This window comes from Podarcis muralis, chromosome 4 (assembly GCF_964188315.1).
Source record: "Podarcis muralis chromosome 4, rPodMur119.hap1.1, whole genome shotgun sequence".
Classification (NCBI taxonomy): domain Eukaryota; kingdom Metazoa; phylum Chordata; class Lepidosauria; order Squamata; family Lacertidae; genus Podarcis; species Podarcis muralis.
In genome coordinates this window covers 1,303,115-1,320,182 of record NC_135658.1, presented here as the reverse complement: position 1 = coordinate 1,320,182, position 17,068 = coordinate 1,303,115, and the positions used below count along the sequence as shown (strand labels likewise).

General features: G+C 46.3%; 3 protein-coding genes across 7 annotated transcripts in view; 1 reads left to right on the top strand and 2 right to left on the bottom strand.

Moving 5' to 3' along the window:
- LOC114595241 (uncharacterized) overlaps positions 1 to 9,423 on the bottom strand; it is a 48,795-nt gene extending 39,372 nt beyond the window's left edge. The window contains exon 1 of one of the 2 annotated variants that reach the window (XR_013392728.1): positions 125 to 781. The gene's annotated coding sequence lies outside the window, so the exon portion shown is untranslated. Of the gene's footprint in view, positions 1 to 124; positions 782 to 9,347 lie in introns of those variants that run through there. The other variant, XM_077927920.1, reaches the window with a different exon arrangement.
- LOC114589664 (uncharacterized) overlaps positions 1 to 17,068 on the top strand; it is a 999,511-nt gene that overhangs the window by 922,272 nt on the left and 60,171 nt on the right. The window lies entirely within an intron of this gene.
- LOC144327396 (olfactory receptor 52P1-like) lies at positions 15,685 to 16,638 on the bottom strand. The gene has a single exon (XM_077926734.1). It carries the CDS (start codon positions 16,636 to 16,638, stop codon positions 15,685 to 15,687), a length of 954 nt encoding a protein of 317 aa, XP_077782860.1.

The window sequence follows — 17,068 nt, the reverse complement described above, 5'->3', positions numbered from 1 at the left end:
GGTTAAGGCTGCTGCAACTGGATTTCTTATGGAGAGGGCCAATCCTGAATGTTTTGGATTTGTGAACAGATTATGCTCATTTGCCTTCAGTAGCAGAAAGCTCCACCGGATGAAATACAGTTACCTCTGGTCTATTTCGGGGGAATCCTGCAATGTGTTTAGGTTTCACTCTGCTAACTATACATTGGAGTTCTGCTCTGGGTCAATATTGAGCAGAATTCCCTGAGCCTCTTCCTCCATGAAATCAGCTGCTGAGAGTGAAGTCCCCCGGCTCCCCACAGCTTTCCAAGTCCCCTCCTCTCTGGGGTTCAAACGATCCAACAGTGCAGCCTGCCTTTGCTCCTCCATTGTCAGACGTCTCCTGGCTCTGAGAGACGAGCAGGGAGGGGGGCTTCTGGCAGAAGGAGAGGGAGCCAAGGTCTTTTGCCTCACCATCCCCACTACTGACTCCCTGTTGCTACTCACCTTGGGGGGGGGGAGTGTCCCCGGATTCATTGAAAAATATCTGGTAACCATACTCTAGCCCTCCTAGAAGGAAGATTGCAATGCAAAATGTGGAGGCAACGGAAGGGATTTATGTGATGGGAATCAGCCTGCTTGCTCCTGCCTTCCAGTAAATAATAATAATAATAATAATAATAATAATAATACTGCATGCCAAGCAGATGCTCTGGGTTCCCCATATTTCACTAGCCTTTCAACGTTATTCTATTAGCAACTGTGGAGATTCCACCTGCCTCTTTCCAAAGGAGGAAACTCACCTGATTAAAGAATTTGAGGTGATGCAAGGATAAAATAGGCTTCCGGTTCCGGTCGCGGACGGTGAGGGAGCGCAGAAAGCCACGTGAAACGGCTTTCTGAGCAACGCGGAGATTTGGGGGTGTCGCAAGGGCACTGCGCCCCCCAAAAAGTAAAAGCCCAGGGGGGGAACCCCTGGGGGAAGGTTTCCCGGCAGCGTGGAGCGGCGTTTCGCTTCTGCGGCTTCCTCCCCCCTCGCGGAGAGGAAGCTCAGGGCAGTGCCGCAAGCGCAACAAGGGAGAGCCCCGTCTCCGAGCTGCGATGCCTCAAGCTTCCACCGAGAAGGCGACGAACCTCCACAGGCATAGAATGGACACCCCCTCGTGAGTTGACTTAAGAAAAGACAACACAGAAGAGAAAGACTAAAGATGGGTGAGTCCTGGTTGCAATAGACTTTATGTATGGACCCCACCCGGCGGAGAGCGAAATGGCGCAGGTTTTGTAACCGCAGGGAGTTGGAAAAGGGGAGTGATTAGTACCGGCCGAGCTGTGCATATACGGAACGAGGAGAGATAATTCGGCAAAACTAAAGGAACTTTCAAATACAAAGCTTTAAAGAACTGCTTGCCTGAGGTGGATTAAGTTGGACTCTGAGTAGCAGAGGAATCGGTGTGGATTTTTGCTTGGATTTATGCTTGGACTACCATCCGGACTATTGCTTGAGTTTGTGGGGGTTTGTGTTTTCTTTTTTTCTTTTTTTTACTGTTCTCCTGAGTCCCAACAAGTGTACACAGCAGCAAACGACAGAAAGACATTGAGAGTACAGGAGGAACAGAAAGGGAATAGAGAGAAGAAGTTATTACGAACATTTTTGGTGGACATTCGCAACTGAGAACCTGTAATGAACTCTTTTTAAAGGTACTAGAAGGCTTGAACTCGGTGAGACTATACAAGAGTGCTGTGTAAATGGCGTAAACGGTGGTAAAAGACAGACAATTATCTACAGCATTCTTGCTCACCCCCCTTATTTACAGCGGTCTTAACGGTTTATTACTTAACACCCCCCCTCTCTCTCCCGCCCCCTTCTCATTTGATTTTGTATTTTTATAGCTACGCTTGCTTATTGCCCCTCCAACCCCCCTTATAAGCTCTACACAGTTACGCTTTTCTGCGCCCCTCTTCCCCGTCTCTGCCCTCTTCCTTCTTCCCCTCTCCTTGCCAGTCCCATCTCCTCACTAGTACCAAAAATCTATTTACCTCCTCAACAACCCGACAAATAGAAGAGTAATTAATGTGTTTATTTGCTAAGTCTGGGTCTATGGAGGGAAAAGAAGAATAAGACCGGGAAACTAAGATAGGGACCCTTCATTGGGCCGAAGGAGACATGGTTTCAATATAACTGGAATATTCTCAATATAACTGGAATCTCCTAATCTCTAACTGGGATAATTACTTAAAACTGCTTAGAAGTGACCTATCTATTTGGAACGCATTTTGGAACCTCAGCCCCTCCCTAGGGAGTGGGAATAAGGAGATTGTGAGATTGTGAGCCCCCTAGGGGAGAGAACTAGTACTAAAAGAACATAACGGAGAACCAGGAATAAAATGCAGGGGAAGAATGGGAAAAGGGGAGGGGGGACCCCAGGTGAAAGGAAAGTATCCAGACAGGAAGAAATCAAAGATTTAGATTTTCTGTGGTTAAAAATCAAAGAAGAACTTAAACAGAATGAAAGTCACATAGAAAACAAACTAGAGGAAATGCAGGAGATGATAGATAGGAGAATAGAAGGAGCAATAGGGGAGCTTTCTAACAAAATTCAGGAGTTGTCGGTCAAAGCAAAGACATTTGAGGAATCCAATAAAAGAATCCGAAAAGACATGAGAGAACAGAAAAAGGAGACAGAAAAGGTGAGGGAGGAGATGAGAGAGGTGAAAAAAACACAGGAGCAGATCTGGGACAATATTGCGATGACAGAAATGCGACAGAGGCAAATGCACCTAAAATTTAGGGGCATAGAAGAGGAAACGAAAGAGAATATCAAGGAGAAAATAATTAAGGAATTAGCAAAATGGTTAGAGGTGAAGGAGGAGGAAGTCGCATATACGATAGAAAACGCCTTCAGAATCAAAATGAGATCACAACAAAACAGGATTAGGAGGCCCCTCGGGGACTGCTTAGTAGTGTTTAACTCAATAGGAATGAGGAATTTGATACTCAAAACGAGTTATCATAAAAAATTAATAATAGGCGGCAGACCAATAATCGTCCTCAAGGAGATTCCGGTCAGACTGTTGCGCAAAAGGGAGGGATACAGACAAATAACAGGCGTCCTGAGAAGAAATAATATACAGTTTAGATGGGAATTTCCCGAAGGGATTGCTTTTTTCTTTAAGGACAAGAGATTTAAACTGACCAGCCCATTAGAGGTAGAAAAGTTTCTGAGAAGATATGAGAGGGACCTCGGCAAAACGGAGGAAAGAGTAATAGACAGAAAGGGTGCAGGGGGTGGGGGGGCGCGGAGGGGGGAGGGGAGAAGATGCGGGGGAGGGGGGAGAGGGATGGGGGGGTAGAGGAGGAAGAGGAGGCCGTGGAAGGGGAGGAGACAGAGGAAGAGGAAGAGACAGGGAATTGAAAGTCAGATATAAACCCGATATTCGATTTTAATAATGTCTTTAACTTTTCTATCCTGGAATGTTAACGGTCTAAATGAAAGATTAAAAAGGAATAAAATAGAGAAAGTTTTGAGAAATAAAAACTGTGACGTGATTTGCTGCCAAGAGACTCATGTAGCCAAAAAACATAAACATATATTGGTTAATAAAAAGTTGGGAACAGAGTTTATTAACTCAGACGTGAATAAAAAAAGGGGGCTGGTGATTTATGTTAAAGAGAAGTTGGAACCCAAAATAATCTGCAAAGATGAGGAGGGGAGGATCCTGGGGATTCAAATCACTTACCAAGGTGAAAAATTGAATGTAGTATCAGTTTATGCTCCGAACACAAACAAAACCGAGTTCTTTAAAAAATTGGAACAAGTACTATTAGAACTAGAAAATTATAAATTAATCTTACTAGGTGACTTAAACGGAGTCCCCGAACCAGAGATAGACAGAAGTGAAAAAAGAAGGAAAAGAAAGCATGGGAAACTCCCAAAAACCTTTAATGACCTCCAAGAAAATCTGGACCTGATAGACATCTGGAGGCATAAAAACCCAACAGGAAAACAGTTCACGCATTTCTCTGGAGTACACCAAAGCTGGGGCAGAATAGACCAGATATGGGTCTCCAGAGAGCTTTCGATAAGATCAGTGAAGTGTGAGATAGAGCCTAGAACACTCTCGGACCACAGCTCAATCTCCCTAGAAATAAAGTGTAAACCTTTAGGACCGTATAGATGGAGAATGAACGACTATCTAATGGAATATGACGAGGTTGTTGGTAAGGCAAAGAACTTCTTGAAAGAATATTTCGACCTTAATTTGAATAAAGAAACTAAAATTGATGTTGTCTGGGACGCAAGTAAGGCAGTACTCAGAGGATTCCTGATCCAACAGAACAAATATAGAAAGAAATTAAAAGAGGCGAAAAAGGGAGAAATAATTAAACAATTAAAAGACGTAGAGGGGAAATTAACAGCAAACCCAGGGGATGAGAATACTAAACAAATTCACAAACTACTACAAACTCAATACTCAACACTATTAAATCAAGAAGTAGAATGGGGAATAAAAACGATGAAACAAAAGTATTTTGAGTTGGCAAACAAAACGGGTAAGTTGCTGGCTTGGCAACTGAGGAAAAGGAAAAAACAAAGTGTGATTAATAAAATTAAATTGGAAGATCAAACAACAGAAGACCCCACTGAAATAAAGGGAAAGTTTCTCCAGTTCTATGAAGCCCTATATAAAAAAAAGGAAGATGAGGATATAAATGAGATAGGAAGGTATCTGGATAGGAATGGAGGGGGACAACTGACAGAGGAAGATAAGGCACTCTTAAATGAACCGATAACTGTGGAAGAGGTCAGGTATGTAATCAAGAAAATGAAACCTGGGAAGGCCCCAGGTCCAGACGGCCTCTCCCAAAAATACTATAAAACCTTAGAGGAATATCTGGCCCCGGTATTATGTAAGGTAATTAATAATATTTTGCAAGGAGGGGAAATACCTGATTCGTGGAGAGAGGCGCATATTACAGTAATACCCAAAGCGGATTCAGATAGACTAGATATAAAAAATTACAGACCAATATCACTGCTTAATAACGATTACAAGATCTTCGCAGGAATAATGGCAAACAGACTAAAGAAATACCTGAATAAAGTGATTCACAAAGACCAAGCCGGTTTCCTGCCTGGTAGGCAGATAAAGGATAATGTAAGACATGTAGTCAATATAATTGAATATCTAGAGCTCAGAAATGACATACCCGCTGCTTTAATTTTCATAGACGCCGAGAAGGCCTTTGATAATGTATCCTGGCACTTCCTCATAAAATGTATGGAAAAGGTAGGAATAAGAGGGCCATTCCTAGAGGGTATAAAGGCGATTTACTCAGGTCAAAGGGCGAAACTAATTATTAATAACAACCTGACAAACCCATTTATGATCACAAAGGGCACAAGACAAGGGTGCCCGCTATCACCCCTGTTATTTATCATGGTCCTGGAAGTTATATTGAACAAAATAAGAGAAACATTGGAAATAAGAGGGATCAAAATTGGTATAAAAGAATATAAATTAAAGGCATATGCTGACGACCTAGTAATTACAGTAGAAGACCCCACAAATGGGATAAATACAGTCATTGAGTTAATGGAGGAATTCGGAAGGTTGTCTGGGTTTAAACTAAATAAAGACAAAACCAAGATACTGATTAGGAATGTAGATGAGAAATCAAAAAATAAAATTGAGTCGGAAACAGGGATAAAGATAGTGAAAAAGGTGAAATATTTGGGTATCTGGCTCTCCTCAAAAAATATAAATCTAGTGGAAGACAACTATAACAGAACCTGGAGAGAGTGTAAAAAAGACCTAGACAGCTGGAGCAGACTACAGCTTTCTTGGGAGGGGAGAATGGCCGCCATCAAAATGAGTATTCTTCCAAGAATGATATTCTTATTTCAAAACATCCCAGTAATCAGAGGCATGACAATGTTTAAGGAGTGGCAGAGGACCCTGTCTAGATTTATCTGGCAGGGTAAAAGAGCTAGAATTAAATTTAAGCTGCTCACTGACAGAAGAGAAAGAGGAGGGTTTGCGGTCCCGAATCTGCAATTATATTACGAGGCTTCATGCCTCTGCTGGATTAAAGAATGGATAGTCTTGGATAATACCGACCTACTGGACTTGGAGGGCTTTAATGCTAGATTCGGGTGGCATGCATACTTATGGCACGATAAGGGAAGAGTACATAAGGGATTTTCAAACCACATCATAAGAGGGGCGTTGCTAGAAGTATGGAATAGATGTAAGACATTGATAGAAAAGGACACCCCATGGTGGCTGTCACCCATTGACATCCTAGTATACAAAAAACTAAACATGGAAGGCAAAAGATGGACATATGCAGACCTTCTGATAAGATCGGAGGAAGGATGGAAAATTAGGCCCTATGAAGAGCTAAAAGATAAATTAACGGGATGGCTACAATACCATCAGATTAGTGGTCTATGGAACGAACACAAAAAAGCTGGAATGAGTAAGAACAAGTCTAAATTTCAGTCAGAAATAATAGAAGGAAAGACCAAACTTTTATCCAAAATGTATAACCAACTATTAGACTGGGATACCATGGATGAGGAGATCAAAGAGGTTATGATCAAGTGGGCCATAGACCTGGGATACCCCCTAGATTATGAAAGATGGACAAAACTCTGGAATAAGGATATGAAATTTTCAGCTTGCGTCAGACTCCGAGAGAACATGGAAAAGATGATGTACCGTTGGTACATCACCCCAACAAAGTTAGCAAAGATGTATAAAACCGGGGACAAGATCTGCTGGAAATGTAAGAAGAAAGAGGGAGACTTCCACCACATGTGGTGGACATGTGAGGAAGTGAAGAGGTTCTGGGGTCTTGTCTATGATGAATTAAAAAAGATTTTAAAGTACACCTTCCCAAAAAAGCCTGAGGCATTCCTCTTAGGAATGGTGGGGGATGAAATTAAGAAAGACGACCAAACCCTGTTTCAGTATGCAACGGTAGCCGCTAGGATACTGTTAGCCCAGAATTGGAAAACACCTAATATCCCAACAATTAGAGAATGGCAAAATAAGTTAACTGAGTATATTGACTTAGCAATCATGACACAAAAGATCAGGCAGCAGAAAAACACCAAATTTATTAATGATTGGAATAAATTTCTCTCGTACATGGAGACGATCTTAGGAAATATCAAAATCACAGTAGGTACAATATAAAAACTGCGAAGTAGAGATAACGGTTGGTAAAGGACACTGCAATAGATATTGTTGAATTACAGCTCAAGCCGTGGTGGCGGGAAGTTAAACAATGTTACAGATTTGTATAATGATTGGATGGAATATGATTTTGGCTTTGTTTTTTGTTTTTTTTTGTTTTTCTTTTTCTTTTTCTTTTTTGTTTTGTTTTGTTCTTGTTTTATGGATGATGCGAGATGTATATGTGTTTTTTAACTGTTGGAATAAAATAAAAGTTTTCTTTAAAAAAAAAAAGAATTTGAGGTGATGTATCATTTATAGGGTAAATTTTATAGAGGTGGGTAAAACCTCAGTGCCTAGGACTTGCCGATCGCATGGTCGGCGGTTCAAATCCCCGCGGCAGGGTGAGCTCCCGTTGCTCGGTCCTTGCTCCTGCCCACCTAGCAGTTCGAAATCACACTTAAGTGCAAGTAGAGAAATTGGTACCACTTTATAGCGGGAAGGTAAAGGGCGTTTCCCTGTGCTGCGCTGGTGCTGGCTCGCCAGAGCAGCTTCGTCACGTGACCCGGAAGTGTCTCCGGACAGCGCTGGCCCCCGGCCTCTTAAATGAGATGGGCACACAACCCTAGAGTCTGTCAAGACTGGCCCGTACGGGCAGGGGTACCTTTACCTTTACCTATCATTTGTATACAGTGGTACCTCGGGTTAAGTACTTAATTTGTTCTGGAGGTCCGTTCTTAACCTGAAACTGTTCTTAACCTGAAGCACCACTTTAGCTAATGGGGCCTCCTGCTGCTGCTGTGCCGCCGGAGCATGATTTCTGTCCTCATCCTGAAGCAAAGTTCTTAACCCGAGGTACTATTTCTGGGTTAGCAGAGTCTGTAACCTGAAGCATATGTAACCTGAAGCGTATGTAAAACCCGAGGTACCAATGTACTTTTTATGAGTTCTATGTTTTCAATGTTCCTGAGATCTTTTGATGAAGGGTGGTATATCAATTCAATGAACAACAACAACATCTATTATTATTATTATTATTATTATTATTATTATTATTATTATTATTATCATTATTTATACCCCACCCATCTGGGTGGTCTTCCCCAGCCACTCTGGGAGGCTTCCAAGAAAATATTAAAATACAGTAATCCATCAAACATTAAATGCTTCCGTAAATTAAATGCATGAAGTCAGAACTGACTGACACAGGAGTCATTTGTATCTTGTGGAAAATGGATGCCTGGCTCTAGTGGAGTTCCTCACCTGGGGGTCCTCAGGAGTTGCTTCCCCCACCCCCACTCCCCTGCTTCTGTCTCCTTTTCTTGCACTTGGACTCTCTGCCGCTCTCAAGACAGAATCCTGGGGTGGGGTCCCTTTTTCTTTGCTCTGAGGGCCAAGTGGGCAGAGCCAAATGCATCTCCCTTGAAATTAGGAGGGTAATTTATTATTATTATTCTCTTAGATAGCTCAACACACGCACAGCCATTGAGGCCCAGGTCCCTGGAGGCTCAGGGAGTAGCAGCGCCCATTTCCGGCTGCTTTTCCAGCAACAATCCCTTTGGGAGAGAGAGGATGTGGTCCTGGGATGCCCTGCTCTGGGTGCGAGGGGATTGCTGCAGTGGCCTCCGTGGGGAGCTGCCCTGGGAGACACTGGGAAACTGGTCCCCAATGCAGCAGCCAGACTCTGGGCTGGGATCCCTCTCTTTACTCCTGGCCTTCCTCTCCCACCTCTTTTTTTTTGGGGGGGGGGCTAGTCCACCTCCTCCTCCATCTTTGGAAAACCATTTGCAGATGTTTCCTCTGTTGTGCAATGAGGCTGAGCGACGTCACACAGAGTTAAAGTCCCAGGGACTCCTTTGTTTGAAGAAGGGAGATTTTTTCTGAAAGGGGGTGGAGGCCAGATGAGTTTGGGATCCTCTGATCTGCAGGAAGGAGAGCGTGGCAGACCTGGCCCCTCCCTGGCAGGACCCTCTCCTCCCTGACTTGGGGTCCCCCCTTCCCCCCCCCCCCACGCGCTCTCTCCTTCCCTGACCTTCCTCCTGGGGAGTCTGGCAAAAAGCTCTGGCTCTCAGCCCCGGGGCTCCTTCCTCCTCTGGGTAGCAGGAGCATATGGGGGGGTCTTTGCACCCCTGACCCTCTCCTCCCTGACTTGGGGTCCCCCCCCCCCTGCAGGAGCAGATCAGATCCCAGAGAGAGAGGAGACTCACCAGATCCCAGGAGAGACACCGAAGCAGGAAAGGACTGGGGAGGGAGGGGCCTTGGCTCTGGAGGACCTGCCTCCCCCCCCCCTTGCTTCCTGGCCTCTCTAGGAAGGCAGCTCAGTTCCCTTTAACCCTTGCCAAGCCGAGTCCCTCCAGCTCAGCCCTCTCTCGCTTGGAAGAACCTCAGATTATTATTTTTTATGCATTTAGGGGGGCAGCTGCCCCCCCAGCTACGCCAATGCCCAGATACCCTTTTGGGGGTGAGGCCCTTGGCTGGACTCTGAGCATCTCCCTCCCTTGGCCGGAAACCAGAGGAAGAGCCTGCAGGGAAAAGGGCTTTGCAGGAGGCAAGGAAGCTCCTCCTAGAATTCAGGAGTGGAGAGATAGGAGGGGATCCCAGGGTCATCTAGTCCAACCCCCAGCAATGCAGGAATCTCAGCGAAAGCATCCATGGCAGATGGCCCTCCGATCTCTGCTGAGAAACCTCCAAGGAAGGAGAGTCCACCACCTCCCAAGGGAGACCTTTCCCTGCCCAACTGCTCTTAGATGTCCCTCAAGCAGTGGCGTAGCGTGGGTTGTCAGCACCCGGGGCAAGGCAAGTAATTTGTGCCCCCTAACCCGTGGATTTGTGCCCCCTAACCCGTGGATTTGCGCCTCCTAACCTGTGGATTTGCCCTAACCCCAGATGTTGCGCCCGGTGCGGCCGGCCCCCCCTGCACCCCCCACGCTACGCCACTGCCCTCAAGGCAGCAGGTCCTGAGTTCTAGCCCTGCTGAAAGAATCGCACTGGCTGCCAAGGAGGAACCCAGCAAAGTTCAAAATAAATAAATCCTATTCTCATCATGAATAATATCTTTTAATGCACGCCTTTTATGCTTATACACAAAAGTATGCCATTTCCCCTCCCAGAAATGCTTAATTGCTCATTCAAGGGACTAACAACGGATGGTGGTGGTTGTTAATATTTATTAACCTGACATACCGCCCTTCATCAAGAGGTCTCAGAGACGTTAAAAACACAGAACATATAAAAAGCAGGCAGATGATGCTGTTCCTTTTCCTCTGCCTTGTCCAGCCCACTCTTTCCCTCCATTAAATTCACTGTGTGCTGAAGCAAATAAATCCATCAAACTTCATCAAATGCTCAAGTGCCAATCAACATCTATTGTGCACTACATAAATCTTGTTTTCCAAAGAAGATTCTGTATGTTTTCCTGCTTGGCAGGGGGTTGGACTCGATGGCCCTTGTGGTCTCTTCCAACTCTATGATTCTCTGATTCTATGTTTATTTTAATTATTTATTAAATTTACGTACCATCCTTCATCCAAAGATCTCCAACGGTTTGACCTCACCTCCAAAGGTGCTCTCCTCCTCCGTAGTCTCCCAAGAAAGACGGATGCCAGCAGCAGCAGCAGCAATGGGCAGACAAGTCATAGAATCATAGAATCATAGAGTTGGAATAGACCACAAGGGCCATCGAGTCCAACCCCCTGCCAAGCAGGAAACACCATCAGAGCACTCCTGACATATGGTTGTCAAGCCTCTGCTTAAAGACCTCCAAAGAAGGAGACTCCACCACACTCCTTGGCAGCAAATTCCACTGTCAAACAGCTCTTACTGTCAGGAAGTTCTTCCTAATGTTTAGGTGGAATCTTCTTTCTTGTAGTTTGGATCCATTGCTCCGTGTCCGCTTCTCTGGAGCAGCAGAAAACAACCTTTCTCTCTCCTCTATGTGACATCCTTTTATATATTTGAACATGGCTATCATATCACCCCTTAACCTCCTCTTCTCCAGGCTAAACATGCCCAGCTCCCTTAGCCGTTCCTCATAAGGCATCGTTTCCAGGCCTTTGACCATTTTGGTTGCCCTCCTCTGGACACGTTCCAGTTTGTCACTGTCCTTCTTGAACTGTGGTGCCCAGAACTGGACACAGTACTCCAGGTGAGGTCTGACCAGAGCAGAATACAGTGGCACTATTACTTCCCTTGATCTAGATGCTATACTCCTATTGATGAGGCCCAGAATTGCATTGGCTTTTTTAGCTGCCGCGTCACACTGTTGGCTCATGTCAAGTTTGTGGTCAACCAAGACTCCTAGATCCTTTTCACATGTACTGCTCTCAAGCCAGGTGTCACCCATCTTGTATTTGTGCCTCTCATTTTTTTTGCCCAAGTGCAATACTTTACATTTCTCCCTGTTAAAATTCATCTTGTTTGTTTTGGCCCAGTTCTCTAATCTGTCAAGGTCGTTTTGAAGTGTGATCCTGTCCTCTGGGGTGTTAGCCACCCCTCCCAGTTTGGTGTCATCTGCAAATTTGATCAGGATGCCCTTGAGTCCATCATCCAAGTCGTTGATAAAGATGTTGAATAAGACCGGGCCCAAGACAGAACCCTGTGGCACCCCACTAGTCACTCTTCTCCAGGATGAAGAGGAACCATTGATGAGCACCCTTTGGGTTCGGTCAGTCAGCCAGTTACAAATCCACTGAGTGGTAGCATAGTCAAGACCGCATTTTACCAGCTTCTTTACAAGAATATCATGGGGCACCTTGTCAAATGCCTTGCTGAAATCAAGGTAGACTACATCCACTGCGTTCCCTTCATCTACCAGGCTTGTAATTCTGTCAAAAAACGGGATCAGGTTAGTCTGACATGACTTATTTTTCAGAAATCCATGCTGACTATTGGTGATCACAGCATTCCTTTCTAGGTGCTCACAGACTGTTTGCTTAATGATCTGCTCCAGAATCTTCCCTGGTATTGATGTCAGACTGACTGGGCGGTAATTATTTGGGTCCTCTCTTTTCCCCTTTTTGAAAATAGGGACAACATTTGCCCTCCTCCAGTCTGCCGGGACTTCGCCTGTTCTCCAGGAATTCTTAAAGATGACTGCCAGTGGTTCTGAAATCACATCTGCCAGTTCTTTTAATACTCTTGGATGCAGTTCATCTGGCCCTGGAGACTTGAATACATCTAGACTAGCCAAGTATTCTTGTACTATCTCCTTAGTTATTCTGGGCTGTGTTTCCTCTGCTGAATCATTTGCTCCAAATTCTTCAGGTCGGGCATTGTTTTCTTTATCGGAGAACACTGAGGCAAAGAAGGCATTGAGGAGTTCAGCCCTTTCTGTGTCCCCTGTTTGCATTTCACCATCTTCTCCTCTATTTCCTCCAGAAGGGGTTGAGGCTTCCTCCATCGTAGTTCCTGGGGAGAAGGTCCCAGGCAAATGCAGCTGTGACTGTTGACTTTGACAACAGCTTGATACGGGGTGCAGATTACTTTATTCAACCAGATCAAGAGAAGTCATAGTCCCGCTCTATTTTGCCTTAGTCAGACCCCGTCTGGAATCCTGTGTCAAGTTCTGGGCGCTACAATTCAAGAAGGATGTTGAGAAGCTGGAAGGTGTGCAGAGGAGGGCAACCAAGATGATCAAGGGTTTGGAAACCAAGCCTGATGAGGAACAGTTGAAGCAGCTGGGTATGTTTAGCCTGGGGAAAAGGAGACTGAGAGGAGAGCCATCTTCACATATCCCAAGGTTCTTTCCCCCTGCTCTGGAGGGTGTTGCAGGAATTTATGTATAGGTTGGGGGGGGGTTGCCCCTCCAGCAGATATCATGCACATGCAGCCCACTACCAAAATCAGCACAATCGCTTTTGTGACTTTTGTGACTTGTGCCCACAAAACACTTCATCACAGTTTCTTCCTATCTGTTCAAAGGTTCAAAGGGCCTCTGCTGCACAATACCAAATGTAAGAATTCGCTGATAAATGTACTGGCTCACTGGGAAAACTTCAGAAATTCATATAGACATGTGAGTTCAGCTACTCAAGTAGCAGGGAGTTCCAGAGTACACTTACTGCCACACCAACACACCCATTTTTTAAGTTGGAGGTTTCAGGCTGCAAATTCTCCCGTCCAGTATTAGTGCTTCTTAAACCAATATTACTTTCATTCAAGGAGGAAACTGAGTTTTATTTAAACTATTGCAAGACAGAAATACAGAAAACAGATGAGCACACGAAAGCTCATACCAATAACAAACTTAGTTGGTCTCTAGGTGCTACTGGATAATTTTTTATTTTGTTTTGACTCTTCTTCTTCTTTGGCGATCACTCATAGCCAAGTGAGATTGTCTTCCATAAACACAGTTTTAACAATGAGTCCATAAGTGACTGTGGAGGCCAGTTCTGGATCCACACGTCCTTCCACAGTGGGGACATGGGTTTCCGGGCGGGAGCTGATCATGGTGTGCATTTGCCAAGCGTACCTTCCTCCTAGCACATTTCTCCCTTGGGTCCTGAGTTCGAGTGTCTTCAAAGTCCATGAAAACTTTGGTAAAGGCTGTTCTCCAACTGGAGCGCTCACAGGCCAGTGTTTCCCAGTTGTCAGTGTTTATACTACATTTTTTTAGATTTGCCTTGAGACAAATCCCGCAAAAACAAATTAAAGATGAGCTTGCAGTACGGTGGTACCTCAGGTTACATACACTTCAGGTTACATACGCTTCAGGTTACATACTCCACTAACCCAGAAATAGTGCTTCAGGTTAATAACTTTGCTTCAGGTTGAGAACAGAAATCGTGCTCCGACGGCGCGGCAGCAGCAGGAGGCCCTATTAGCTAAAGTGGTGCTTCAGGTTAAGAACAGTTTCAGGTTAAGTACGGACCTCCGGAACGAATTAAGTACTTAACCCAAGGTACCACTGTATCTCCAAATCTGGGAGAGTTGTGTACAGCTATTAACCAAATGAAAACAACAAAGCCAGTGGACCTGATGGGATACCTGCCAAAATCTTCAAAGTGGGTGAAACTGTTTTGACTACGGCAGACCAACATGGCTACCTACCTGTAACTGCAAATTTTGTGTCAACCATTCACGAATGTTCAGTAAACAGGTTTTCCGAAAGCTACCATGGTGTCTTTAGTTTAAGCATAAGCAATATTTTGTTTTAGTACATCACAACAGATGGAAAATGTAAGACTGTCAGAGGAGAGTTCTGAGGAAGAGCAAACACACATATTTCAGTGAAGAAGAGTTGTAACACGCAGGATGGGTTGGTCTCATGAACCGAGAAAGGAAAAATCAGGAAAAATCCATAAGTGTAATTTTAGAGCACATTTTTTCCTCAGCAATCATTTACCTCAGATTGATTTCACTTACCTATTCAAGAAGCAATAGTAAATGTTCACCAGTCCCACTCACCTCAGCAGAACTACCAGATGTCTATTTAAATGAAATTAACTTAGTTTAATGGATGGGTTCTCATGGCAATTTCTCCACGAGAAAGAGAGCCTCTCCAAGCTCCTTCTCCACCTGGACCCCACCGATATTCCACCAGAAATTTAGAAATGGACTTGCAGGGCAGGGGTTGTATCAGGAGCAGGGCAGCCATAACTCACACGGCGTCAGTGAAGTTAACTACTTATTCAAAGGAACAAGACAGCTCAAGAGAACAGGCCTAGTGAGCACAGCAACTCACCCCTGTAGCTCTTGCCCCATGAGGCAGTTGTGGGGACTGAAGGACCCCACCTTCCCACAGTTCCCTAACTCTCCTCCTCCCCCTTCCTAAGCAATCTGAGGTCCCCCCGCATTGCCCATCTTTGCTTCTCCTGCTTCATCCCTCTCCTGGTGCTGGGGGAGCTTGTTGCAGCAGGAGGGGACGACAACCTGGCTTCCTTACCAGCCTGGCTGACCTCTGCCTCTTGGCTCCCCCTCCTCTCCAGCCTCTGCTTCTGCCTCTGCTTCTGGACTGCTCTCTGCCACAGCCTCTCTCTGCTCACTAAACCCTGTTGCCTCTTCTGCTTCTGACACCTTCTCTTCCCAGTCTTCTCCCTCTGACCATTCATCATCCCACCACCACTCCCCAGGTTCTGAGCCTTCTTCCCTTGGGGGCTCCCCAGCTGGTGCCCCCCCTCCTCTGCATCCAGCCAATCCATGACAGACTGGGTCAAGGCCACCAAAAATTGTAAGTTTGGGTTTCATCCCGGTTCAAAGGGGGCGGGGCGCTGGCAGAAGATTCTCACTGAATTACACCCACTGCCACCCCAGGCCCAGCAAGACCATGTTGGTGCCATCTGAGGATCCTGGGCATTGCCATCAGTTCGTGGGGTTCTAGTCTGTGTTCAGGATTTCAAGTCACCCACAATGTAGTAGCCTTCAAAGACACTCCCAGTAGAAAATGGGAGAGCAATGCCTTCCTGTTATGTATGGTTCTTCCCCTGCAAAAGTTGCTCTGCGACTTCATAGAACTGTAGAATTCAAAGGGGTCCCCAAGGGACATCTAGTCCAACCATCTGCAATGCAGGAACTGCAACTACGTCGTGAGCTGCTTGGCCGCCATCATCACCTCTTCCTGCACAGGACAGCCTGCAGCACCCGGTCCCGGATCTTCTTCGTCCGCACCCCATAGATGATGGGGTTCAGGGTGGGCGGCACCACCAGGTAGACGTTGGCGATGAAGATGTGCACGGCGTGAGGGACATTGTGGCCGAAGCGGTGGGTGAGGAAGGAGAAGACGGCCGTGGTGTAGAAGACAAGGATGACGCAGATGTGGGAGCTGCAGGTCCCCAGCGCCTTGAGACCAGCCTCCTTGGAGGGCAGGCGGCAGACCGTGCGCAGGATCAGGGCGTAGGACAGGCTGATGAAGCACACGTCGAAGCCCCCAATCAGGAAGGCCAGGCTCAGGCTGTAGCCCCTGCTGGCCGCTGTGTCCGCGCAAGCCAGCTTGACCAGAGCCATGAACTCGCAGTAGCTGTGGGCAATGACCTTGGACTTGCAGAAAGGCAGGCGGCCCACCAGGAAGGGGTGTGGGAAGAAGAGGACCACCCCCCGGACCACGACAGCCAGCCCGATCTTGGCCACCACAGCGTTGGTGAGGACGGTGGCGTGGCGCAGAGGGTTGCAGATGGCCACGTAGCGGTCATAGGCCATGGCCAGGAAGAAGCCGGACTCCATGGCCGTGAAGGAGTGGATGAAGAACATCTGGGCCAGGCAGGCGCTGAAGTTGATGGGCTGCCTGCCAAACCAGAAGATGGCCAGCAGCTTGGGCAGGGTGGAGGAGGAGAGGACCAGGTCGGTGAGGGACAGCATGCAGAGGAAGAGGTACATGGGCTCATGCAGGCTGGGCTCCGTCTTGACCATCAAGAGGAGGGACAAGTTCCCCAGCAAGGCCATGCAGTACATGGAGCAGAAGGGGATGGAGAGCCATGCCTGCAGGGACTCCAGCCCTGGGATGCCCAGGAGGGTGAAGGGGCCTGGAGCGCTGGCGGTGGCATTGTGAGAAGTGCCAGGCAGCATCATGGATCAGGGCCAGAGGCATCTTTGGGCGGCACAGCTGGGTCGGCCGAGGAGGAGACCCTGGGGAGAAACAAAGCGCAGGGCAGCCTCTGGCTAGGGAGTGTTGCTAGCATTTGTACCGTATTTGTTAGACAATGTATTTTACAAAAAATAAATTTTAGTAGTGGGGGAAGAAAACCTATGTAATGTAATGTAACAGCTGCAAAATCTCGTGACTCCAACTAAGGTTACAGAAACACTGAATAATTGCCTTGTTGATTTGTTAGCTCCCTTTAAAATTCAGCATGTCTGTGTTTGAACTGCTAGGTTGGCAGGAGCAGAGACCGAGCAACAGGAGCTCACCCCGTCGTGGGGATTCGAACCGCCGACCTTCTGATCGGCAAGTCCTAGGCTCTGTGGTTTAACCCACAGCGCCACCCGCGTCCCTATA